The sequence below is a fragment of the Gaeumannomyces tritici genome (assembly GCF_000145635.1).
Source record: "Gaeumannomyces tritici R3-111a-1 unplaced genomic scaffold supercont2.1, whole genome shotgun sequence".
Lineage (NCBI taxonomy): Eukaryota > Fungi > Ascomycota > Sordariomycetes > Magnaporthales > Magnaporthaceae > Gaeumannomyces > Gaeumannomyces tritici.
In genome coordinates, this window is record NW_008804545.1 from 1,934,692 (window position 1) to 1,958,773 (window position 24,082).

Genomic DNA, 24,082 nt, shown 5'->3' on the forward strand with positions numbered 1-24,082 from the left:
AGTCTGCGGTGGCAGCACTGGGGAAGCGGAAAGCTCCCTCGGCCCAGGGCTACGTGGAGACTAGGTACAGAAAGGCTCGTATGTGGCCAACACGGTGAGGATGAGGCTGTCGACCGTCCTGTACAACATCCGATGCCGACGCTCCTGCAAAAGTCTGGTGCCTGGGAGGGGATACCCGACAAAAACCCCACTCCTTGCCGGCGTCTAGAAGCTCTCGGCGGGACCTGGCCTGACGAGGCCGCCTCCAGCCTCCGCTCCTGGTGCTGCCTGCGCTCGGGGCGGGCGCATCCGATAGGGCGGGCGCTTGCTGGATCGTGCACGGGGTCCCACGAAAGACCGGACAGGAAGATCGGAGAGGCGGGATTGGAACGCGGATACGACAGTCTGCACTGCCGGCTAATGCAGACGAGGTGCTGTTTACGACAACAGGAGAAAGGACAAAAAAAAAAAAAGGGGGGGGGGGGCGGAAAGACTGGGCTAATATGGCCGCAGAGGTACTCAAAAGATGTACTGTTTTGCGTCGCATCACGTTGCGAAGCACATTAGGTTCCGTATAATGGAAGCAACAAGAGGAAAATCGCGCAATGCGCGGCACAGTGATCGGTTTCCTTGTATCTGGCTGGTACCTGGAGGTTTGGGGTACTGTACATCACTTTTCTAGGTTGCTACGAGCGGCTCCCCAAAAGTTTGCTGAAGCCCGGCCTCCCCAGCAAATCTGCCCTTTTGTGTTGTGCCGCCATTGAGCCATTTTATTCGTCATCGAGGGGTTCGTGGCGCTGTCACGATCCCTTGGCCTGGGTGCCTGGCAAAAGAAAAAAAAGTCTGAACGGGGAGCACCCCTCGAGTCCGGCATGGAACGAGAAACAAGTGACCAAAAATAGGGGGTTTGAGGCTGGCGACTTGAAGACATGGAAATACCTCACCCCGAGTAACCCGGCTAAAGAGGGCTCACAAGCGGATAGATCTCACTTTCACCAAAGGTACCTGATTATAGGCTTCTGGCTCGCCACGACAGACCAAAAGACACACGATCGACAGGCGGCCGGGCTAGGTGTAGGCACAAACGCAGTTGACAAGTGCAAAGATGGAGCCGCCTGGTCCCCCCGGCTCGGGTTGCCAAGAGATACGCGGCGCAATTGTAGCGGTAATATGCCAGCTCAGTGGCGGGATGGGATACTCCTTTGTCCCTGTGCTAGCCTTCAAGACATTTCCACCTGACAAGGATCCAACAGGAATGGAAGACAGGCTACCTTGGTATTCCCCAGGCAACCTACTACCACTGTACCTCATAACCTGGCCGTGGGGTGAAAGCAATGTTTGAATAATGACAAGAGATAACAAATACACAACAAAAACCCTTCGTGATCACAGGGTCGGCGGGATGTGGTGTCGACACCGATGAATTTTTCTTCCATGTCGGTCGTGATCCTTGTCGGTACGGTACCTCGAGTCCACGGGACCGGTCTGGGCTCTGGATTGGTCCAGCAGGGTGCGTGGGTTGGCATGCATGTCATGGGGGGTTGTCGCTTGCCGGAAACCTCACTTGCTGGTGGGGACGGGGCACGAGAGACAACGAGAAAAGAGAGACGAAGCGGTCTGCAACCGACATCTTGTGTGCATTAACATGCCATCCAAGTACTGTAAGTACCAAGGAAGGCTAGGTTGGTAGGACGTACCTACTTCTTTTCCCCACCGAGCCATGGACGGATCAGACGGCCTCGACTTGTCGGATCAGTCTCCGTCCGGCGGCGGCGGCACAACGGTGACGAGCTGCAAGTCATCTGGGTTTGATTGACTAAAGGGATAATAACGAGGGCGCTGTTACTTGGCCGTAACAACCACAAAGACGCTGTGTTCAAGACCTGCCGAGAGGTACCCAGGTACCGTCGACGGCACAGATTGACAATCGAGCGACGCTCCTTGGCTCCATTGCACAGCTGGGCGCACGGCCGCCCCACGGCAGCTTTTCTTGGAGCGGCCCCTCACTTGATGGGGCCGGCAGAAGACTGTCAGGGCGGTCGATGTCATCATTCGCCCGGAAAAGCTGGGTCCTGCAGGCCCCTCGATTGAAGCCACGCAACTTGGGCCAGCGGGCGGTTCCTCTTTCGCGGCGGCAGGTCCATCCTCCAAAAAGTTTTTTTTTTCTCTCTCTTCATCTTCTTTGTTGGGGTTCATGGGCTCATGTTTTAATGGCGGTCGATGACTCAGTCCTGAGCCACAGCGGCAGCAGTCCCGAACAGGAAGAAACCAGAGCAGCAAAAAAAGAAGAAAAAAAGAAAAAAAGAGAAGACTCGATCGGGTCCTAGAGTCCATGCCTGCCTCGACACCGAGTCCTTGCGTCAGTCGTGCATTGGGTAGCTTCATTTTCTGACGGGGTAGTTTCAACCCCGATAATGAGCCATCACAGCAATCGAAGAAAAGGAAGTTCCCTGGGACCTGGGGGCGGTGGTGTGCTCTGCCCGCCAGAAACGGGCAATGGACGGCAACCAGGGGCCGGTACCTGGGGAGGTACCTGTAAAGGTACCCTGTACTTACAGCGCATGGTAAGTATGCATCATGTTCACCCTCACCAAGGTGACTACAGCGGTAAAACTGCTGGACCGCTGTGATTTGGCCCACAGCTGCCACGACGCCTTTGCTCTGGTTTCTACTTGTGTTCATTTTCGTTTTCATTTTATTTTCTAACCATCTTCCTTAGGTGTCGCTGTTATTATTTCAGAGACGGGCGGTTCCAGGGAAGCTGAAGCTGGAAGAATAAACACAGAAACCCAGCTCCTCAGGTACCTCCCGCCAGGTACCTCGGCCAGGTGCCGTGTCCATGCATGGTACGAGACGTGCTTTTGCGTGCTCGCCAGGATGGCAGGTCACGCGGCGCCGCTTCAGCTCCGTCTGGGCTGGGCTTGCGCTAGCTGCAGTACGCAATGCGGGACCACGGTGCCCCACCCAGACACCCACCGCTGAAGGGCGTCCGCCTACTTTGCTCTCGATTGCTGAGGGCGGAAGCTCGATTCACGCCCACGAAGCCCTCTGCTGCATGACGTTTATAACCAAGGGCCCAAGACGTCCTCGCTGCTCGCTGTTGCCCCTGTTCCTCCGTTTGTTCTCGCTGTCTCTCCATCTCTGAACTCGCGCCTCGCACCTCGTCATCATCATCCTCATAACGCCTCTTCTGTTTTCCTCCATGTCAACTCTGTTTTCTGTCTCCCGCTACTACAAACCCTCAGTGCCGGTCGCGCAACCTCGGTAGCCACTGTTGTTGGACCCCAGCCAAGCCATCCATCCATACACACGTCAACCAACAAGATTTGGTTTTTTGCTCACTGCTCGTAAGTTCAGCCTGTGCCACGCCTCACCCCTTTTCCCTCTTCTCCGGTTGCCTCACACCCCTTCGTGATCTTCTCCTCCCATCCTCTGCCGCCCCGAGCGCAGACCGCTCCTTTCCCATCCTTTCCGTGTCAGATATCGATTCCCCAGGCACCCACCCCCTGTACCCCGGACGCATCCCGGGCGGGCGGACGGCCAACCTCCGTATCGTCGTTTGTGTAATCGGATTGGCTTCTCGTTTGGCCTGCTGGATAGGAAGCCCCGTGTCCAGCGCGATTTGGCGGGTGGTTATCTGCGCCTTAATCTCCCCTATCTCGCAACATCGGACCCTTATCTCGTCGTCCTGAGCTTGCTAGTCATCCACCCAGCCAAGCCCTGCCCTGCCCTGCCCTGCCACGCACTTACATCGACCTCCCCTCCGAACCGGCACGCGACCACCCTGCTCCTTATCGCCCCGTGCCTTCTCACTGCCTGCCATGTCGTATGTGGTGTTGCTGTCGCATCGTGAGACTCGGTTGTGCTGACCCAACACCCCAGTTGGACCGCTCGACTTAGCCGCCGAGCATTCGTCTCCTACACCCTCAGTATACATCTTTTAAGCATCCGTACCACCACCTGTCGCCCAGCATGTCTGCCGCTGTCACCCAACCACCAAGCGTCCCCCCTCGTCCTTCCAGGAGTCAGGACCGAGACCAGATGCCAAAGATTCCGCCCCGCCCCGTCAACCGGCGCCTTGAGCAGTCGAGCTCGCCAAGCCGGGGTCGGTTTGCGCCTTCGCCGCTCAACGAGAACCCCCTGAACTCGGCCAAGAGCCCGCCCCAGATCTTTGGCTTCAATGGCTCAGAACCCATTGACCGCTCGTCCAGCGTGGACCTACCCTCGCTCGGCGAGGAGGGCAGGGAGTATGCCGCCTTTGCCAGCGACAACAACTTCGCCGACGGGGAGAGTTCCTCGCCTGAGCAGACTGCCAATATCAACCAGAACCTGAAGCTTCACGCGCCGAAGCCGTCTCTCCCGGCCCTGAGCGCCAAGCAGCGCGTTGCCGCCGTTACCCGCACCGACTCGGACAAGGCGGCGAGCTTTGGCATTGGCAAGCCCAGCAGCGAGGACCCTGTGCCCTCCAACCGGAGTCTCAAGAAGAAGGCCAGTACTACCAGCCAGCTGTCGGCCAACACCGAGAGCCACATGGACGATGAGCATGGCATCCCAGAAATCGGCAAGCAGGTGCCCATGTACCCGCACGCCGGTGACGTGCAGGCCCCGTCCCCGGCTCCTGGCTCCGAGGGATTGAAGCCCAAGCACCACAACCGCAAGACTAGCGCTCGCGGTTTCACCTCGGAGCTGCCCCCTGGCAGCTACGGCCTGCATGGCCACGGTGTCAAATCCCAGGACAAGCTCGAAAAGGCTTATTATGAGAAGCATCCCGAGCTTGTCCATAAGGAGAGCAACAAGCACCACCATGACCGCCCCAATGACTTCTCGATGAGCCGCGAGGAGCTCAACAAAATCGTGCGCGCCACTGCCGAGCGCGGAACTAGCAATGGTAGGCATATCCTGCAGCCGCATCCCACGGTGTCTTGCCGCGGTGTATACCGAATTCGATATGGCGAACCCGATCCCCTTTATCCTTGGTACTAACACGCTTCCCAGGCTTCGGAACCCCAACCGAGCAGTGTGGGTGGGAGGCGATCGAGGAGACTGCCTCGCGCATCACCTCCCCCAGGCCGGCATCAACTGCCCCCAACTCCCCTGAGCTGAAGAGGCGTAGTTTTATAGACGGAGCAGTGCCGGAATCGGGCTTGACCGACGACCAGGTCATTCACGTCGGCGATCCTAAGAGGAGGTCCGTCATGTTTGATGACAAGTCGCCAGAGCCCCTCGAAGGCGAGGATGGTTACACAGCCCCTATCTTGGCCGGGGACGAGGTTGCCAACAACGCCTCCGACCTCCAGCCCGCCGTCAGCCCTCCGGCAGAACGGTCCGGCAGTGCCTTCGAGATAGAGCCCTCAAGCCGTCCCAGCAGCCGTCCCGCCAGCATCTACAGGGATTCGTCCATAGATGTCCGCTCCACGCCCCTGGAGGACGTCCAGGAGTACGAGCCTCTCTTCCCCGAGGACGAAAAGACGCCCGCCAAGGAGCCCCAACCGGACAAGAAGAAGGAGGCTAAGAAGCAACGATTCCCAAGTCGCGACATCTGGGAGGATGCCCCTGACAGTGTGCATGAGGGCGCCGAGGTCTCGACGCCGGACATTTCACAGGAAAACGATGGTGTGTTCCCTCTCAGGGACGTCCCTGCTCGTGACGACTCAGAAACTCCAGCCCACGCGTTTGCTCGTCGCCAGGAGCAGCTTGCCGAGGATGAATCGAAGCAGAGCCCGGACGGGTTTCTGCATAGGAATCAGAAGCCTTCTTAGGTTCAAGGCCAGTCTCATATTGCCAAGGAGGTCGCCAACGAGAAGCGCCCGTCGGTCAAACGATTCCCCAGCCGTGATGTGTGGGAAGACACGCCCGATAGCCTTCAGCTCGAAACAGTCGTCTCGCAAGAACAAGACGAGGCAGAGGACGCCTCGCCAGTGGAGGTCATGGTTCCCGAGCTCCCGCAGGGGTCTGTAAGCAAGTCAGCCGAGCCTTCGTCTGCCGCAATCGAAAAGCCTGTGGTGCCCGAAAGGCCCAAGTCGAAGCAGCCTCCCAGCGATGACGCTGCGGCAGCAAAGCCGACTGTTCCGGAGCGGCCCAGGCCACAGGTCCCTGCTAGGCCCACGAAGCAAGGGTCTGGTTCTAGCAAAGACGGCGAGGCGGCAGCTTCACCAGACACCCAGTCAAAGCCCGTCATCCCCTCCCGCCCTGGAGGCTCCAAGATCGCCGCCCTGCAAGCTGGCTTCATGGCAGACCTGAACAAGCGCCTGCAACTCGGACCGCATATCCCCAAGGTCGAGGAGCCTGCAGCCCAGGATGAACCGGCTGTTGAGCAGGAGAAGGCGCCGCTTGTGGATGCCCGCAAGGGTCGCGCTAGGGGCCCTCAGAGGCGAGCGCCTGCCAAGAGCGCGGCTCCTGCTGCCGCCGCTGCTGCCGCCGCTCCATCAGAAAAGCCTGTGCTGAGCCTCTCGTTCAGCTCGCCGTTGACACTTTTCTCTATCGACCCGGACCAGGATCATGTGAGCGTCGGAGGCATCGAGAAGTCCCCAGCGACAGAAAAGCCTCCCGTGGCCAGCGAGGCCGTCGAGGGCGACAAGGCTAGCGCTGAGCCGGCCGCGCCTCCCGCCAAGGAGGCGGAAAGGACTGAAACGGCAGAGAGCACCGAAGAGGCCAAGCCAGAGACTCTCGCCACCAACATGGCGGGCGAGTCCGTCGTTGCGGTCGACGTAGAAGAGAAAAAGGCAGTCGAACCAGCCGCCGCCGAATAAGAGCAGGAGAGCAGACCTCCTGATCACTGATCGGGATTCGGTCCAACACTCACTCCCTTGACTCACTTTCCGGATGGCCCTTTCTCCTTTCCTACAGGCACAGATGGGGGGGCTTCAGGTCTGGAGATGTAACTTTCTGGCTACCTGCGCTCATGATCAATGCCCGTGCTTTTCGTTGATAGATCATTTCTGTCTGATTTTCTTGTTTTACGAATTATGTCTTGGTCATTGTCATGCCAGTCGCCTCTCAAGTCCTAATGCAGCCCAGAGCCTGTGTGAAAGCACTACAAGCATCGAACCGAAGCGAAGAGTAACGCATAGGGAGAGGTGGCTGGACGACGTTGGGGACAAAAAGGCGAAATGAAGGATTAGAGGGGGAAAAGGGCGGAAAAGACACGGCTGGTAACGGCTATTTTTTTTTATTTTTTTTCGTCACTTCGTCTCTCCCGCCCACCCTCCTTTTCCTTCCCCGCAACCCCCTACCCTCCTTCACCACAGATAGGGCACCTGTTCCTCCTCTCTTTTTATCTCGTTTTAATGCCGAACACGTCTCTGCCTGGTTTCAGGGGCTGGCCCACAAGCCGGTCGCATGAGATCTGTAGAACGCAACGGGGCCTTTCCCTGGTCCTCAAAATGGTAAGGCGGTGGGGCGCTGCGAGACGACGTGCTTGTAAAAAAGAGGAGGACGGTATCGGGGGAACATCTAACATATGCGAGAGGCAGCCCAGCTCACCACCACCACGTAGCCACAGCACCGTAGACGCCAGAGCCCGTCTCGATCGGAGAGCATATGACCTGAGAGGAGAGTCGGTGCACTAACATGTAAAACGACAGGAAACCCTGCAAGCCAGGCGTAGACTATTGACATGGGGTGGTGGATCACAGAATGGCAGCTGCAGATACTTTGACCAACACATCATCTTGGAATCGAGATGAATAAAGGGGAGATATGCAGTGCTACATAGGTAGGTGCCTCCATAGTAAGTGCGTCACAGGTAATACTACATACACACCAAGATACAATCACGTGTCAAGCGAGGACGCTACTGCTGTCAAGTAAAGAGCTCCATCATACTGCTCCGGGAGTTTGCTTCCATCGCGCACAGAGCAGATATAGATGTATTTGGACGAGAAATGCAGATCCATGCGCCATAACCCGTGCCATGCCAATGTTACATAGATAGATGTCCAATATGTACAGCCGTGGTTCATACTGTTTTGTGGGGGGTATCGCGTCTGTTTTGTTTATGGTGTAAGAAAAGGTGCGTGGGTGGGCGCGCTTATTTTGCGTTGTTCCAGGGCCATAGTGGAAAAAAATTATGACAAAGGAAAGTTAAGAATCAGGGAATGTCTTGAAGAAAAGTAGGTGGAAAAAAAGAGAAAGGAAAAACCAAGATGGACGCTTTACACGCTTTACACGATAAGTAGTTCGTCGTCATCGACATCGTCCTCAACGACGACGCGCCGCAGCAGCTTGTTCCTGGTAGCTACGGCGGCGGCAGCAGCAGCAGCAACAGCAGTGGCAGCAGGTGCCTTCTCAGTTGTCGCCCCGGTGCTAGCGGCGAGTTCCGCCCCGAGGCTCTCCCGGCCGGCTTCACGGATGCCCTTGTCCGTGACGAAGCGGGTCTTTTTGCGGACGGGGGAGCGGTCGCCCCGGGACCCGGAGGAAGTCGTGGCACCGGCAGCTGATGTTCCAGCGGCCAGGTTCGGAGGAGGGAACGAGGTGGACGCGCCCTCCTTCATCTTGCCGAGCCTGTCCCGGAGGGCGGTGCCCCAGCCGAGTGAGGAGACGCCGCTGCGCGAGTTGACGGTGCCGCCGGACGTCGAGTTCGACGTGACCGAGTCGGGCCGCTTGCGCTTAGCGGGGCCGAGGTCGATTGCGGGCGTGTTTTTTGCCCGCGCCAGCAGGTCCAGGGCCGCCGCGCCCATGCCGCCGCCCGCGGAGCCGTCGGCATGGAGGTAGGACGAGAAGGAGGATGCGGCTGACGACGAGGCCGCCGTCGCCGTGCTGGAAGGAGGCTTCGCGCGCTTCTGCATGTAGTCCCTACCGGCGCCCACCCCGTCAGCTCCCAGCTTGGCGACAATGTCCTTCTCGCGCTCGCGCTGGGCGATGCGCCGCTTGAGGGCCTCGTTACGCCCGAGCTTGTCCAGGAACTCGCCCTCGCGGTCCAGCAGCGCGGCTGAGCCGGCGGAGCGGCTGACAAAGACGCGCGACTGCGATTCTTGGTCGTAGTGACCGTGCTCGGCCTGCTTGGCCTTGTAGTCGTTGTACGCGCGCTTGTCCTTCTCGGTCCGGTACGAGCCCTGGCGCGAGTTGTGCTTCCACGGCTTGGAGGGGTCGTCAGACGCCTTCATCAGCTGCGCCATGAGCTTGCCAAAGCCGGGCCCGCTCAGCTCGACGCGGGCGCTGCGTGCCTTGCTGACGGCCTCGTTGGAGTGGAACTCGCAGTACTCGGTCCGCTTCGAGTTGACCCAGGTCGGGCACTTGGTGCCGTCGCGGCGCACAGACTGGCAATAGCCCAGGTCGCGTGCCGAGCCGACCTCGAGGATGGTGTCGCAGTCGGAGTTGATGACAATACTGAACTTGTTTGTCGCCTCGCGCCCCTTTGGGGGCGGCATGATGGTCGGGTTCAGAATCGCGAGCACGGTGCCCGGGGTAAGTTTCCAGAAGCGGTCGAACCCGGTATTAAACAGGAACAACTCCAGCTCAAAGGTGAAGTCAACGAGGGTCATGACCATGTACTTGCCCCGGTCACTGGCTTTTTCCTTGCCGTCGCTGTCCACCATGGGCTTGTGCGACTTGGGGTCCGACTTGGAAGCCAGCACGGCGAAGAGCACAATATCGCACTCGTCATCCGGCAGCGACCAATCTGGCGCCTTGACATGCCGAAGAAAATCCTTCATGAGGTATACCTTCTTGCCCGTTATTGACCTGGTGAGAACCTCGTGCGGCAGAATCCTCTTTTTGAGATGGAAACCCGAGTACGACTCAAATGAAGCGTCGTCTTTATCTTTCGGGTTGGACTTTGTTGCATCGGAATTGTCGGCGTCCTTGTCCCCATCGCTACCAACACCACCCGATCTGCCGCCTGCTTTGATGCTAGGAGCGGTATTGCTCCGCTTGAGGTAGCCCCCGCCGCTACTAGGTCCCTTTAGTGGCCTATTCTCAACCCCGACGATCTCGGCACGACTGTAGGTCTGTGGTAGGTCTGGTAGGTCTGGAAGTTCTGCAGCTGTGGTCTTGTACGATTCCATCTCGTCCTTTCCCACCGTAAAGGCGGCACTTCGTAGATTCTGCACCCTCTGCTGTTTCTCTAGGCGCTTGACCTCGTCCGTCCTAGCCATGGCAAGACGCTCGTTGAAGCTAAGGGGCCTCTGCGGCTGGCCGTCATCAAAACTAGACGTCCCAGTCACCCTAGATCGTTGTTGCTGCTGCTGGGTCTGGCCTTGCGACTGGCGCGCGTTGGACCCGGCCCTTTTCAACGACACATCGTGCGCCCTTAGCCCCTTGTCGATTCCGAGCGTGACTTTCAGAGGCGATCGTTGTTCCTGCTGCGGCGCGCGCCTCACGGGAGACGCGGGGACCTCAACAGAGGCCTGTTGCCTCCCTGTCTCTGCCAGCTTCTCCGCCCTCTCTGCCCTCGCGGCGGAAAACTGAGGCATTGCCCTCGAGCCCGAGCTCCCTTGCGCTCCCTGTGCTGTCCGTGAACCTCCGGCCTTCTGCAGTTTCTTCAGCTTCAGCTTGGCCTGGATCTCCTGCAGTTTGAGCTGCAGCATCTCCTCATCGTCGTCCGCATCGTCGTCGTCATAGTCGTCGCAGAAAGCGCCCGAGGACAGGTTCGGCGCGGTCCTGGACGGCCTCATCTTGGACGGTGACGGCGATGGCGAGGTGCGCTCGGCGAGACGTCGAAGGCGTTCGCGACCACCCGGCGTCCCCATAAGGGCCTCATGCGGAGAGCGGGGTGGCCATTGGGGCTCGGCTTCGGGCAACGGCATCGGGATCGGTCGAGGCGGGCTAGCCTGAGGTTGACAGTTTGGCGCAACTGTGACAGCGCGAGGGGGGAGGTCCCATAGGTAGAGCGGCGACTGGGAGAATGGGCATCAGGCCCACAACACCGCAGACGGCCAGGAGGTGGCGCGGTGCGACGGGTACGACGATGACTTCCCAGTTGTGAGAAATTTTCGGGCGTTGCTCGGTGACACAGACGCCGCCCGACGAGAATTGCGGCCCCGCCCGGGCTGGTGTTGCTGCTGGAGGTGGAACGACGGATGGATATAGGTCGGTACCTAGGCCGACACTACTTAGGTAGCAGTCTAGCAGTCTAGCGACGGCTGATGGGAGGGGGACCTCGATAAGGCTGATCGATAACCTCCTTCTGGGCTCCGTCGGCAGTTGGATTTCGATTGATTGAATCCTCTGTTGGCGGTCAGACGCACGCCTCGCGCGTCGACGCGACCCAAGATGTGGGGCAATCTCGACCATTTTCCGGGGGAGGCACGTGGGCTAGTGGGAACCCACCCATCATTTCATACACAAGAGTTAGCAGCCGTGCACCTGCCATTCATGGTTGTCAACCGCATTGGCAGGTGCTCGAACACATCAAGGCTCGGATTAACCTTCCGATTTATCAACACACTTCTCCTTCTCAGACGAACTCTTGCTTGTGATTAGATGAAATGCCATTCCTATACATGTTGGTTTATTGATACAAGAACAAGCCGTTATATTTTGCAGCCACTAACACGAGCCGGCAAAATGACTAGGGAATGTCGAAGATGTCGAAGATGTCGAAGGAGCGAGGACTAAGCACAGGGATACCAAAGCGATATCAACGTTATCAATGGCAAATGCCCGCTGCACATTAAATATATAAGGAATGCAAAATTGTACAGGATTTAATGCTTAACTATACGGCCGGGATTCCATTCTTCTTATTAACGGGAAGGTTTAAGCGAGCCCCAGCTCATAAGGCCAGCCGAGTCGAGATATCTTCGTTTGCGAGATTGAACATGTCGTTTAGGTAGTGGACTTGCTGGTCCCAAAAGGAACTGCTTTTACGGCAAGCATATTTTACTCGAAAGCACTGCTGCGCGGATCAAATCTCAAAGGGGCAAAAAAATATCGATAGTCGCGACCCCAGTAATTAACACAAAAAAATCACATGTGTAGTAGGATTATTTACTACATGCCCCAAAGCAACATAACTTTAGCAAAGCCCAGAGAGCCGGCTCCAGCTGGCAATCCAAGATCAAGAGGCTAATAGCCACAGCCGAGACTCGCGGCCAAAAACGATGGTTTAAATCGCATCGCATCCACCAACGTTAATGCATCCCCAAACCAGGTAACGAACGGCACATCGCTAGTTGCAAAAGAGAAAAAGGAAAGAAAAATAGATGCAAAAAAAAGCAAAAGCTCACTGCCCAGCCTCGGGGGTGGACAGCTACGAAACTCCCACTTGGGAGATTTTCTTCGCGACGGAAAATCTGACATAACCCCTACCGGGGATCGAACCTCGGTGCAAGAGGCTAACGTAGCGGAGTACAGGTAGGGTCCCGGTGTCGACTTGACCCATCCTCATAACCGCTACACCAACTTGGCCCCCGAGGTTCGATGTCTGCCAGAAGCTTGGCAGTGGGTTATAAGCTTTGCGTCACAGCAAGGATAGAAGCGAGGGAGGGCAGGTAGAGGTTAGATATCAGCACGTCCATCTTGAAGCCGCCCCATCTTAAACCACCTTATCCCAAATCGCCACAGCAGTATCTTGTGCCATGGTAAATGATTTGCTGCTCGCCTTCTTTTCTTTTGGTATTCACATTCTCTGCTAAATGGATTTTCCAGTGCATGGAATGGAAGAAAAGCCGGCGGCGTTGTAATAAAACAAATCGCTCGGTTACTTTCTGCTCCTGGTGATCATGTATATATGCTTGCCTCCAGGCATTTCTTTCATATGTCCGGTCACTGAAATTTCATCCCCTTCACGCACGCACAACCCGAAAAGCATGCCCTAAATCACAACGAGCATTGTCCATCCCCTGTGAAAACCCTGACTGCTAGGCGCAGTACCGGACTCACATTATAATCATCTTTGGTTAAGCTGAGCTGGTTGAACGTAAGTCCTTCGAATCGGGATGAATGTATTCTTGCTAGCAATTGGGCTGTTTCCCACAGGACTTATCTTCAACATCTGCACTGAGGAAAACTGTGCTTCTGTTATATCTAGCATTCACACTACCTGTCACCAGCAGAGATGTCCATATTTGTTTGAGCAGCCTAGTCGGCACCAACAAGCTTGACTAACAAGCGCCTAAGGCACAACAAGGAGAGAGTTACCTCTCCTAGATATCACACGCGGCGGATTAATTTTCTAGCCATGCTTTCCCTCCATCCCCCTTTCTTCCCTTAACTCCACGATGGCGATAATTTCTGTAGTGGCTTCGACGACGGATGCACGGTAAAGCTCATTCTTGTCCCAGGGATGCTTTGAAGAGTGTGCTCACTTGCAAATAACTGATCCGTCGTTTCCTTGTTATTTCGGACAGCGGAGCACCTAGTCTGTGCCCGATGCCAGCGGTATTCTCTATTTTTATTTCTTCGCACATACAGGTCTTTGGCAAGGGTTGGAGCGACGACGACCTCGATCAACAGATGTCGTTCGAGTGATAGTTAGCCGCATGCAATCCAAGTGGGGCACAACGACGCGTTTAGAATGGACAAAGACGCGTCGCAATTGATTGGCATTTTGAGTCGCGTTTAATTGATTAATCCCTGCACACACAAACAACTTGGACAAGCATCAGGGGTCATCGCAAGAGGCGTGCAACCCTGGCAAGCCCAGGCCCTGGATGCATCCGATTGTTGACGATGGAATTTGGAACATTGGCTTTGATGGCTCGGTCCTCATTCACATCCTCGCTTCTGTATTTTGGATACAGCACACCATATTGATCATCCAACAGCCGGCATCATCCAATAACACCACAGCCGTGTCGATCCATTTTTGGATATTTTCAGACTTTATATTGCCCAATATCAGCACCCCGCGCGCAGATGGCCAGGACACGGTCCACCAAAGCCGCGACGGCGACGGCCAAGTCAAAGGCCAAGCCCTCCGAATCCGTGACGGCCTCGAGGCACATTCTATCCTCCGAGTTCGAGAACCCGTCTAGGCTGCTCATCCTCCCCAAAGATGCAACGCCCGACGCCCGCATCGTCTCGCTCCCGAACCCGCGCTACCCCAAGCCGACCCGGTACCTGGTATGCCCCAGCACGGGCATCTACGAGTTCACAAAGATCGCCGCGCCAAAAGCGACGCCGCGCAGCTGGCTGGTGGCCCAATACGGCGATGGCGGCAGTCCGGCCGCGCGCCATGTCGGCGACGACGACGACACCAAACAGTCCGAGCGGCGCTTCCGGGCCGAGCTCGTCAAGAGCCCCGAGCTCTTCATCGCGTCCAAGATCGACCCCGTCTTCCTCCTGCTCCCCGCGCTGGCCGCCCAGCCGGCGGGCGGCAACAAGTCGTCCGGGGGGTCCGGCAAGCGCATGTTCCTCTCGAGCGACTCGCACCTCGACCGTCTCGTCGAGGGCGACTCGCACCTCGGCGAGGTCCTGCGCTGGGAGGGCACGCGCGAGCTGCTCGAGGGCCGGATGGCCTGCGTCTGCGACACGGTCGACGCCGGCGACGAGTCCATGTTCCGCCTCAGCGAGGATAAGCTGCTCGAGGTCCTGCTGTCCAAGGCGAGGCGCGTCTCGCTGCCCAAGAGCATGCACGAGAAGTTCGTTACCAAGGCTCTCGAGGCCCCCGTGCTGGGGCAAAGGAGTGCGGCTGCCCCCAAGCCGGCGCCGCAGTCCACAGACCAGACGGACGCGGAAGGTGACTCGGCAGACTCTCAGTCTTCGGCCGCGACGGCCGGCTCGTCAACAACCGCCGCGTCAGACGCATCAACCGCTGCTACCTCGGTGGGAGGAGACGCTGCCGAAACCGCCGACGAGGTGACGGCCGCCATCACCGCATCGAAAGAGGTTATCCAGCTGCAGCAGCTGCGCGTTGCGTTCAACTTCATTTGCTCCAGCTACGTCCCGCCCGCATTGGTGGTTGTCCTAAGGGAGCTCCTTGCTGCCAAGGGGCAAGGGACGGTCGACTTTGCGCCGCTGGACGAGTACCTGGCACACCTAGCGAAACTGCGCCAAGAGGCGACGCTGGCTAGGTCGGCTTCGGACTTTTCGCGTAAGAGGGGCCATGACGAGGAACAGGAGGAGCGCGCTGAAAAGAAGAGGAAGAAGGACGAGGAGGAAAAGCGCAAGAAGGCGAACGAGAGCAGGGGCGTAAGAGATCTGAAGAAGGTCAACGTCAGTGGCATGAAGAAAATGAGTGATTTCTTCAAAAAGAAGTGACGGAAGTTCTTTTTGCATCTAAAACCTTGCGTTGTATGATAAGACATGGGTTGGACTTCGTGCCGATACAGGGCCGTGTTTCCAGGATAAGGGGTTGGAGTTTGGGTTCAGGTTTGTACAATGGTATCTGCTGATTCTAGAGGAATTCGTACATGTAAGAGGAGATCATCCTCGGCTCGAGACGGGTATATGCCGTGGTTGGTTACCTTCCCAAATTGAGCTCAGACGAGCCCAGGGCAATACACAGACGGTTGACACTGGCTCATCACTGCGCTCCCCTCCCCCTCGCGGCTCCGTGCGTTACTTTTGTAGCGCCGAATCCCCTACCTATGCCGGATCCTGCCCTCGACGAACCGTAGACGCGGGACGAAGCGGTGCTCGAGCTGGCCCCGCCGCGCGCCGACACCCCTCTGGAGGCCCTCGTGCCCCTTACTCCACGCGTACCACCCCGCGAAGAGCCCGACGCGGCGCCGGCCTCCCTCTGTCGCTCGGTCTCCTCGGCGCGCCGGCGAACCTCCTCCCTGCGGCGCTCCTCCTCGGCGGCCCTGCGCTGGGCGGCCTGCTGGCGCTGCAAGGCCTCGGCCTCGATAGCCTCGATGTCGTCTGTCGCGCCCTTCCAGTCCGGATTTAGAATCAGGCGTTGGTTGTGCTCGGTCTGCGACAGTATGCGCGTCCACGTGTTGAGAAGCGCGGACGCATTGTCGACGGTGCGGGAGACGGTCTGTAGGGGGGCGCAGTGCGGGATGGGGGTCGTCAGCCTGCAGGCTCAGGAAGAGACGGACGGGAGCAGCCGAGGAGCGCAAAAAGCAGCCTCCTTCCTATGCGTTTCCGGGGTTCGGTCTGGGGGGAGTGCCGTGGTGGTGGGACGCACACCCATGTTGCCCTTGGCCCTCTCCAGGGTGCTGATTACGCCCTCAATGACCTCATTGATGTTGCGGACCCCTTCTAGCTCGCGGCGCAGCGCCGCCTCCCGCGCCTCTGCTGCACCAAAGCGGCTGCCGCCCTGGTTGTTAGAAGGGGTACGAGGCGCAGCATTGCCGCCGGCGGAGAAGCTCTCGTCGTCCGCCTCGGCCTTGACTGGCGACGATATCAGGTCGCTTTCGTCGAACGAGTTGGGCATTGCGACGCTATTCTGGGGCGGCGAGGGGTGATTTGCGGGTGATCTGTGCGGGAGTGTTTTTGCGTCGAGCTAGCATGACGTGGGAGGTGGGGTGGGGCCCGTTGGCTAGCCGCCGCTGGCTGCAACCTCTGTCGCGTAGGCGACGCGAATCGACGCGTCGTACTGCATTGACACGCTCAGCTTTGGTTGCTTGGTGGCAGCGGATAGGCGGATTGTTGTGGGGCCACTAATTATGGGGCGCGAAAATCCGGCATGGGTCGACCTCGTGGCCGCCAGTCGACATCCCCCAGCCCAGCCTCTTTCTTCCGCTCAAGCCCCCAGCCTCCTTTCTTTCATGGTAACCCAACGCCCCAGAATCTAAACCAACTGCCGGGTCCTCCCCCCGACAACCCTCCAAAACAATCACCACTTTTGCGCATTACCTGCCTCGATATCGCGAAACGACCGACCATTTTTGTTTTTACGCATTCCTATACCGTTATTACTTGGACGACCCCTTTTTTCGACGTGCCAAACTCGATTTGTGGCGGGAATTAAACGGTCGATTTTTGGGCAACCCGAGAGTGTTCTGGGTTTCCAGCTCTGATCGACGAGAAAGGTTTTGCGCCGCGAGCAAACTGTCTGGCGGTTCTTGCCTCGGATAATTTTTGGATGAGGGGAATCTGACAGTCGTTTGAGACGTTGGTTTTTTTGGACTTCCCGGGCTATTTGGGTACTTCGGCCCGCCGCACCAGCCATGGCGACCTTTACTGCCACCACCCCATCTCCGCCTCCCACCGTCCGCACCCCCAACACCCCGCGATTTGGATACGGAGATTCTTGGGAGCCCTATTCACCTCGCAAGTCGGCGCGCATTTCATCTCAGAGATCATCATCAGCCCGCACCCCTTCGCCTCAGCCAGCTAAAGCATCTCGTCCGATCACGCGCCCTCCCCGATTCACCATCACCCGATCGTCTCCATCAAAGGAAAAGCCAAAGGACAAGGCGCCCACTGCCAACCCAATGGCCTCGCCAGCGCCGTCGCCCAGGAAACGGGCGCATCCGTCCAAGCAGGCAATGGCGCCGCCGGCGCCGTCGTCGGATGCGCTGACCTTTGAGGACCCTCGCCATGCTGCAGTATTCCTGGGTCCTTCGGGCGGAAAACAGCAACCGCCCGCGGTGCACGGCAACACGCGCATCTCGGCGCAGGCAGGCATGCTGCCCACTCCCTCCAAGACACCTAGCCGGAAGCACGCGGAGCAGAATGAGGCAAACATCGCTGCCATTTCCCGTAACCTGTTCCCTTCCGAGGACGATGTCGTTCCCAACCCGAAGCAGAAGCGCCCAAAGAAGTACACGGGCGTTTCAATGAGCAGCTTCACTGCTGTCGATGTTGAGGAGCCCATTCAGATCTTCACCGACTCCCACGACCGGGTCCCAGAGGTCGATCGCAGCATCGACAACCCTTTCCAGGCGGGTGACCGCCCTCCGGTGGACGCCGATCCTATTAGACGTAGGAGCAAGCGCAAGACCGTTGTCGTGCCAGGAGAGGGACATTCGACCGTTGACGATGCGATGAACCATGAAGACGGCCTGGTCTATGTCTTGTAAGTTTTGACGCTGGTTGTACGAGTCCGATCAATCACCGCCTGATATCACCTGCTAACTTTTCATCACAGCCGCGGCAAGAAGATATTCCGCAAATTTGTGGACAGGGACGAGGAGGACGAAGACCTCCCCGACGATGCCGGCGAGGGAGCCTCGGGACTCCAGGGTCGTCGCAACATGACGCGCTCGTCCATCAAGCCAAGACTCCTCTTCCCGCCCGCGCCCAAGGCCAAGAGGCCCTTGGACTCGGATGTTGAAGATGAAGAGGAGGCCGACACGGACATCGAGGACCATGCTCAGAGCACGGATCTGCTGGATGAGCAGCCTATCACCCCGACTGAGAACATCAAGGACAAGGCCCCAGCTACACCCAGCGCGCCGAGGTTCGCGCCCTTCTCACCACCGAGCACCACCAGCCGCACCACTCGGTCCGCGCAGAAGCAGGCTGATCAGGCGTCGGCAAAGCCCCTACCCGGCGTCCGCAAGACCCGTCGCAGTCCCTTCGACAGCTGGCAGCGTGTCAAGAGCGCCCCGGACGCCACCGCGCCTCCCAAGTCTAACAAGAGGGCTGGTGATCCACTGCCACCTGCTGTCAACGCGAAGCGTACTCGGTGCTAAGCCGAACACAACAGCGACGGTCATGGGTCAAGGCGTCTGGCTTATTGGTTTGGTTGAGAACGGATTGCGATGATATGTACCCTACTTTTTTCTAATATCCCCTTGGCCAACTTCGGTTCTTCCTCTTTTCTCTCGGCGAGCCAACAGCCGCCGATTTACCTATGGTTCGACTGGCTGCTCAGGTAGGGCACAGCGTGGAGGAGAATGCTCTGGCCGTTTGTCTGAGAGGAGCTCCTGCCGCAGATAAGGACGACCCAGACACGATTGGAGAGCTTCTTGCGAGAGGAGGCTAGTCTTGGTCATTCTTCGATGCTTTGTTCTGGTGTCTTGTTCTTTTGTTTTCCTTTCCTCTCTTCTCTTTTCCAAATCAACATCACGAGCATTGAGTGTATGGGGCGTCTATTCATTTCAGAATATGGGAACAAGAGGCATAGCCCATGGGCATGGTATCTGAACATGTCATCACTGTCAGATTGAATACCTAGACATGGGCGGTTTGAGGCGTTAGATATGCCGTTAGGTAAACAGGTAGATAGCACGAGGCCCGCAGGACTTGGTGCCTGTGAATCTCTCCAAATCCCACTAACCTCGTAACAATGGGGCGTTCCATCGATCGGGTTGTTTGTGACTTCTGCGCGGGTCTACCTACCTACAACCTTGGTACGTAGTAGACGCCAGCATAGCACCGACGTGTCACGCCTCTCGCCGGGGCCGGTCAGGTCAGCCCGAGATTGGGCGCTATGCGGTTGGCCAGGGACCGCCGGAGCTGTGCAGCTTCATATCCATCCTCAACGTCATGCGGCAAGGACGACTAGCCAGGCCTAGCGCAAGCGCTGGCAGAGTGGAGCCTGCAGTGATACTGTGCCGTAAATCGTAGGTCAGGTACCGCTTGACGATGGCGATTTTGGATGACGCTAGACCCGATCTTTCAGAGGCTGCCCCGCGAGAAAAGCTGCTGTGGGCTAGGGATTGTAAAGAGGGTGGCGGCAGCACGACATGACGATGAGACGGGACTGACGTAGACTGCGACTCTTGTTGTCCGCCCTTTCCGCATGTAAATACTCTAGCAGAGGCTATCTAGTTCTAAAACGGTGCAAGACAGACGCAGAGTCAGCAGTCCCCGGCGAAATCCATCACAGGCAGCCCCTCCATTGGAAGCTCCGAGCGCGGAGGTGTGCGAACATTTAGACTGCTGTGCTCCACATAGCCCACATAGAGCTTGTTCTTCCAGGCTTTCGCTACGCCAGGGCAAGAGCAACCAGGAGAGCTCGAGAGTGGAAGCAGCAACAGCAGCAAACGCCAGGACCGGCATCAAGCGCCACCCACCACCCACACCCGCAGCCATGCACATCCTGGTCGTCAACGACGACGGCCCGCCGAGCACGCACTCGTCGCCCTATGTGCACACGCTGGTGCGGGCGCTCCAGGCGGCCGGCCACCTGGTCTCGGTGTGCCTGCCGCACACGCAGCGGTCCTGGATCGGCAAGGCACACCTGATCGGCCAGACGGTGCGGCCGACCTACTACCGCCCGCCGCCCCTGCCGGCCAACCCGGCCGGCCTAATCTTTGGCGAGGGCGTGCCCGAGAGCGTCGGCAGCACCCACCGCCACCCGGCCCGGAGGCGGAAGCCGGCCGGCGGCGACGGGGCCGAGCCCGAGCCCGGGCCCGAGGTGGAGGAGTGGGTGCTCGTCGACGGCACGCCGGCCAGCTGCGTGCAGATCGGGCTGCACCACCTCTTCGCCGAGCGCGGGCCCGTCGACCTGGTGCTGAGCGGGCCCAACTACGGCCGCAACACGACGGCGCTCTTCGCCCTCTCGTCGGGCACGCTGGGCGGGGCGCTCGAGGGGGCCGCGTGCCGCGCAAAGTCCGTCGCCGTCAGCTACGCCTTCTCGACGCGCAACCACGACCCCGTCATCGTGGCGGGCGCGTCGCGGCACGCCGTCCGCGTCGTCGAGGCGCTCGTGCGCCAGTGGCCCGTCGACGGCAGCGTCGACCTATACAGCATCAACGTGCCTCTCGTCGAGGGCGTCGAGAAGGGGCGCACGCTCTGGACGGGCATGCTGCAGAACTACTGGGCCGGTGGCGGCTGCTTCACCGCCGTCGAGGGCATCGCCGACGAGGACGAGGAGGAGGAGCGCATCCGCGAGGGTGCCGGCGGCGAGGCCCAGGGCGGCGCGCCCGCCGAGCCCGCCGCCAACGAGGAGGGCGTCGAGTATATCGGGAGGGTGCACAAGAACTTCAAGTGGCACCCGCGCTTCACCGACGTCTACAAGAGCGTGGACGATGCCCCGCCTGGAAACGACGGTTGGGCAGTCAGAGAGGGCCATACCAGGTGAGTTTATGCTTGCGCAACCCTCGCAGTCGCAGAGATGTTAAGGGATGGATAAGTGAGTATTCCTCCTTCAAACGCCATGTTCTAACCACTATTCCGGCCCAACAGTGTAACGGCCCTGAAGGCGAATTTCTGGCACGCGGCCACGCACCTGCATGAGAAGGAGCTGCAGTTGTGAGTGCCTTGTCGTTCTTAATCATCTTTGTCCCAGAAACAGGAGTTTGGGCAGCACCTCGACGGGCATGAGTGAAGACCATGAGCCCCCTTTCCCACCATGGGCAGAGACAACTAGCGCAAGGCCCCAAAAGGTTCAAAACGGAGGGCCTTGGCACTACAACAGTCTTAGCATAGAACAGGCCAACTAGAAACCGGCGCACAGACATTCACCCTAGGTCCTATTCGGCTTGTCGCCTGCTGCCCACCAGTGCTGTGTTGTATTTCCTTTGTCCTGGTTCTTACCATTTTTCTCATGCAGGCCACCTCTAGACCAAGATTCAAGCATCGTCACTCTTTCACTCCGAGGAGGAGGACTTTCTTCACAGGGACTGGAGTCTGGCGACCTGGCTATTTCGACTAATAATACTAAGCCCGGAAGCGATGGCAAAGTTTCGCAAGACAGCGCGGGCAAGCTCTACGCCCTGGTCGCCTATGAAGACCCATACGTTCAGCCCCTCATAATGGAGGCTCTTAACACTGTCCTACCCAAGGACAGTTACGTCCCGATCAATGCACCGCCATGTAGCAGCGACGAAAAGGACGAGGCGATCAAGATAGAGAGCCTCCTGCCCAGCCCAGGTGCCAAGGTTCTGCAGATCACACCCTACGAGGCCATAGACTTTACGTTTGGTGCCGCCCATGTCGACAGCATGCTGTTCAACAGCTACGTGTTCCGCAAAGCGCTGATCCGCAAGCACTTCCTCTCGGCCACTGTCGAAGCGTGGGTCACCAAGCACCCAAACTCGGTGCTGGCAGACCACTTCAAGCCGGGCACGGCCTTCGAGGTCGACTACGCCGAGTTCCTGGACGATGCGCTGGTCGAGGCTTGGGACCTCCGCGCCAGTCTGGAGCGTAACGAGGCGGCTGCCACTACGGACGGCGACAAGGAGTGGTGGATCCTCAAGCCCAGCATGAGCGACCGCGGCCAGGGCATCAGGCTCTTCAGCACCATGGAGGAGCTGCAAGGCATCTTTGACGAGTGGGACGCAGACCTGCCCGACAGCGACGATGAAGGCGAGGGCGAGGACGTGGAGGGGGAGGCGGAGGCCTCCAGTGGAGCAGGAGCCGCTGCAACTGCCAGCGGCGGCGGGGACGGTAACGGCGACTACATCACGACGGCGCACCTGCGGCACTTTGTGGCTCAGCCGTACATCCACCCTCCCCTGCTGCTGCCGCAGCACGACGATCGCAAGTTCCACGTCCGGACCTACGTGGTCTGCGTCGGCAGCCTCAAGGTCTACGTCTACCGCCGCATGCTGGCCCTCTTCGCTGGCAAGACCTACTCGCCGCCGTCCGCGGGCGCCGCGGACCTGGACGCCCACCTCACCAATACATGTCTGCAGCAGCAGCAGCAGCGTGACGACCCAGACGCCGCCAAGGGTGGCTTAGCTGCTGGCGCCGCCGCTACCGAACCTTTGGTGCGCGAGTTTTGGGACCTGCCCGACGCCCTGGGCGGCGTGCGAGAAGGGGAGGGAGAGGCGGCTGTTACAAAGGACTCTATATTTGCGCAGATCTGCGACGTGACGGGCGCGGCGTTCGAGGCGGCGGCGCGCGGCATGATGATGCACTTCCAGCCGCTGCCCAACGCGTTCGAGGTGTTTGGCGTCGACTTTCTGGTCGACGCCCGCGGCGGCGCCTGGCTTCTCGAGGTCAACTCGTTCCCGGACTTTAGGCAGACCGGGGACGACCTCAGGGGCGTGGTCGCGGGCCTGTGGGAGGGCGTGGTGCGCCTCGCCGTCGTCACCTTCTTCTACTCTCCGTCTTCGTCCTCCCCGTCCGCGGAACCACCCTCGTCCCTGCCGGCGACGGATGCATCAGGGGGTGGCGATATGGTGCTTGTGAAGGACATCGATCTTGGTCGGCGGTGGGGCCCCTAGCTGCTGCTGCGGCCCTACACATGGATAGGTCGACGTTTTGCTGGGCGGCCATGCGTCTCGACTAGGTATGTGGTAGGTAGGCAGATAATGCTTGATGGCTGAGCTTACTAGCTTATTGTCTACTCTACTTGCTATCCTGATTTCTCGGTCCATGTGGGTTCTTGCATATGACAAAGAGGGCCGGGCGGACATTTGGCGGGGACGGCATGATGGGCCTGGGTCTGAAGCGCTCAGCAGTACAAAAAGACAAACTGCCTATCGGAATGGAGTTAGAGCTCGGAGAGAAGCACCGCACCTCCGACGTGACTCTATCTGATGAGGTGAGACGGGCTGTTTGCATCCCGCGCACCACTCCTCAACATAAGTCCATGCCCGCCTGCCTGTCTCGGTCAGCGGGGACGAGAGAATGTCCGCCGGATGCAAAGAAGAAAAGGCCAACAAAACGGACACCTGTAGTGGCTATGATGGCTCGCATTTGACGTGTGTCACGGAGATGTTTGGGCGCGAGGTCGGCAGGAGCTTCCTCCTTGAGCCGATAATAAAACCAGGGCGTCTCCTCTATGCCATGCTTCCCACACCGCATGGTCTGCATGCCACCCGGACATGGTCAGGGGTTCCAAGGCCTCTCAACCAGAACCGAAGCTATCTAACAGCCGGCTTCCGCCACCGAGAGACTTTTGTAGAGTTGAGGCGGTGTCTTCGGAGGGTGTATCTATATCCGGGAGGTGGAAAAGAAAAGCCATGGTTCTCTACCAAACAGAAAGCAGACAAGGACCGCCTCCCAAACAAACAAAAAACAAAAACATTTGATTGATGGTGATGATTCAGTCTCTCCGTGCCCCCTCGGCCAGACATATGAGCATGAGCAGTTTTGCCGGGTTTGGACATTCCGGGAGACTCGCCAAGACAACACGATGACACAGACTGCAACGGCCTCTCGGCAGGCGAGACGATGCGCGCCCATAGCTTCCCGCCAACAAAAAAAAATGCGCGCTAGATTGCACAGCCTCAATGCCGGGCGGGGGGGGGATGAGTTTTCACTTCCCGTAGATGGTTCTGGATCGCAGGAAACCCCCGAGGCCGAGGGGCTATGATGGATCGGCGAGCGAACCTCTGGCGTTTGAGAGGATCTTCACTCTTCACACGCACGCACGCACGCACGCACACCAGTAACAACCCCACAGGCACATTTTACCGAGCGCGAGGTTTCC

The 24,082-nt window shown here is 58.5% G+C and overlaps 6 protein-coding genes across 6 annotated transcripts; 4 read left to right on the forward strand and 2 right to left on the reverse strand.

Annotated features, from left to right (window-relative positions):
• Nucleotides 1-3,951: 3,951 nt before the first annotated feature.
• Nucleotides 3,952-6,728, forward strand: GGTG_00606 (hypothetical protein; the record flags this gene model as incomplete). The annotated part of the gene is made up of 3 exons (XM_009218356.1): nt 3,952-4,867; nt 4,975-5,592; nt 5,746-6,728. The coding sequence occupies 3 exons, from the start codon at nt 3,952-3,954 to the stop codon at nt 6,726-6,728; spliced, it is 2,517 nt and encodes an 838-aa protein (XP_009216620.1).
• Nucleotides 6,729-7,636: 908 nt separating this feature from the next.
• GGTG_00607 (DNA replication licensing factor mcm10) lies at nt 7,637-11,139 on the reverse strand. Its single transcript, XM_009218357.1, has one exon. It carries the CDS (start codon nt 10,722-10,724, stop codon nt 8,142-8,144), a length of 2,583 nt encoding a protein of 860 aa, XP_009216621.1. The 5' UTR covers nt 10,725-11,139; the 3' UTR covers nt 7,637-8,141.
• A 2,371-nt stretch (nt 11,140-13,510) lies between these two features.
• Nucleotides 13,511-15,385, forward strand: GGTG_00608 (hypothetical protein). Its single transcript, XM_009218358.1, has one exon. The coding sequence runs from the start codon at nt 13,777-13,779 to the stop codon at nt 15,118-15,120; it is 1,344 nt and encodes a 447-aa protein (XP_009216622.1). The 5' UTR covers nt 13,511-13,776; the 3' UTR covers nt 15,121-15,385.
• Nucleotides 15,139-16,304, reverse strand: GGTG_00609 (hypothetical protein). The gene is made up of 2 exons (XM_009218359.1): nt 15,992-16,304; nt 15,139-15,841 (listed from the first exon to the last, which is right to left on the reverse strand). The coding sequence occupies exons 1-2, from the start codon at nt 16,238-16,240 to the stop codon at nt 15,386-15,388; spliced, it is 705 nt and encodes a 234-aa protein (XP_009216623.1). The 5' UTR covers nt 16,241-16,304; the 3' UTR covers nt 15,139-15,385.
• A 257-nt stretch (nt 16,305-16,561) lies between these two features.
• GGTG_00610 (hypothetical protein) lies at nt 16,562-19,059 on the forward strand. Its single transcript, XM_009218360.1, has 2 exons — nt 16,562-17,827; nt 17,900-19,059. Exons 1-2 carry the CDS (start codon nt 16,977-16,979, stop codon nt 18,444-18,446), a joined length of 1,398 nt encoding a protein of 465 aa, XP_009216624.1. The 5' UTR covers nt 16,562-16,976; the 3' UTR covers nt 18,447-19,059.
• Nucleotides 19,060-19,789: 730 nt separating this feature from the next.
• Nucleotides 19,790-22,871, forward strand: GGTG_00611 (TTL domain-containing protein; the record flags this gene model as incomplete). Its single annotated transcript, XM_009218361.1, has 3 exons — nt 19,790-20,778; nt 20,887-20,952; nt 21,254-22,871. The coding sequence occupies 3 exons, from the start codon at nt 19,790-19,792 to the stop codon at nt 22,869-22,871; spliced, it is 2,673 nt and encodes an 890-aa protein (XP_009216625.1).
• Nucleotides 22,872-24,082: the final 1,211 nt, after the last annotated feature.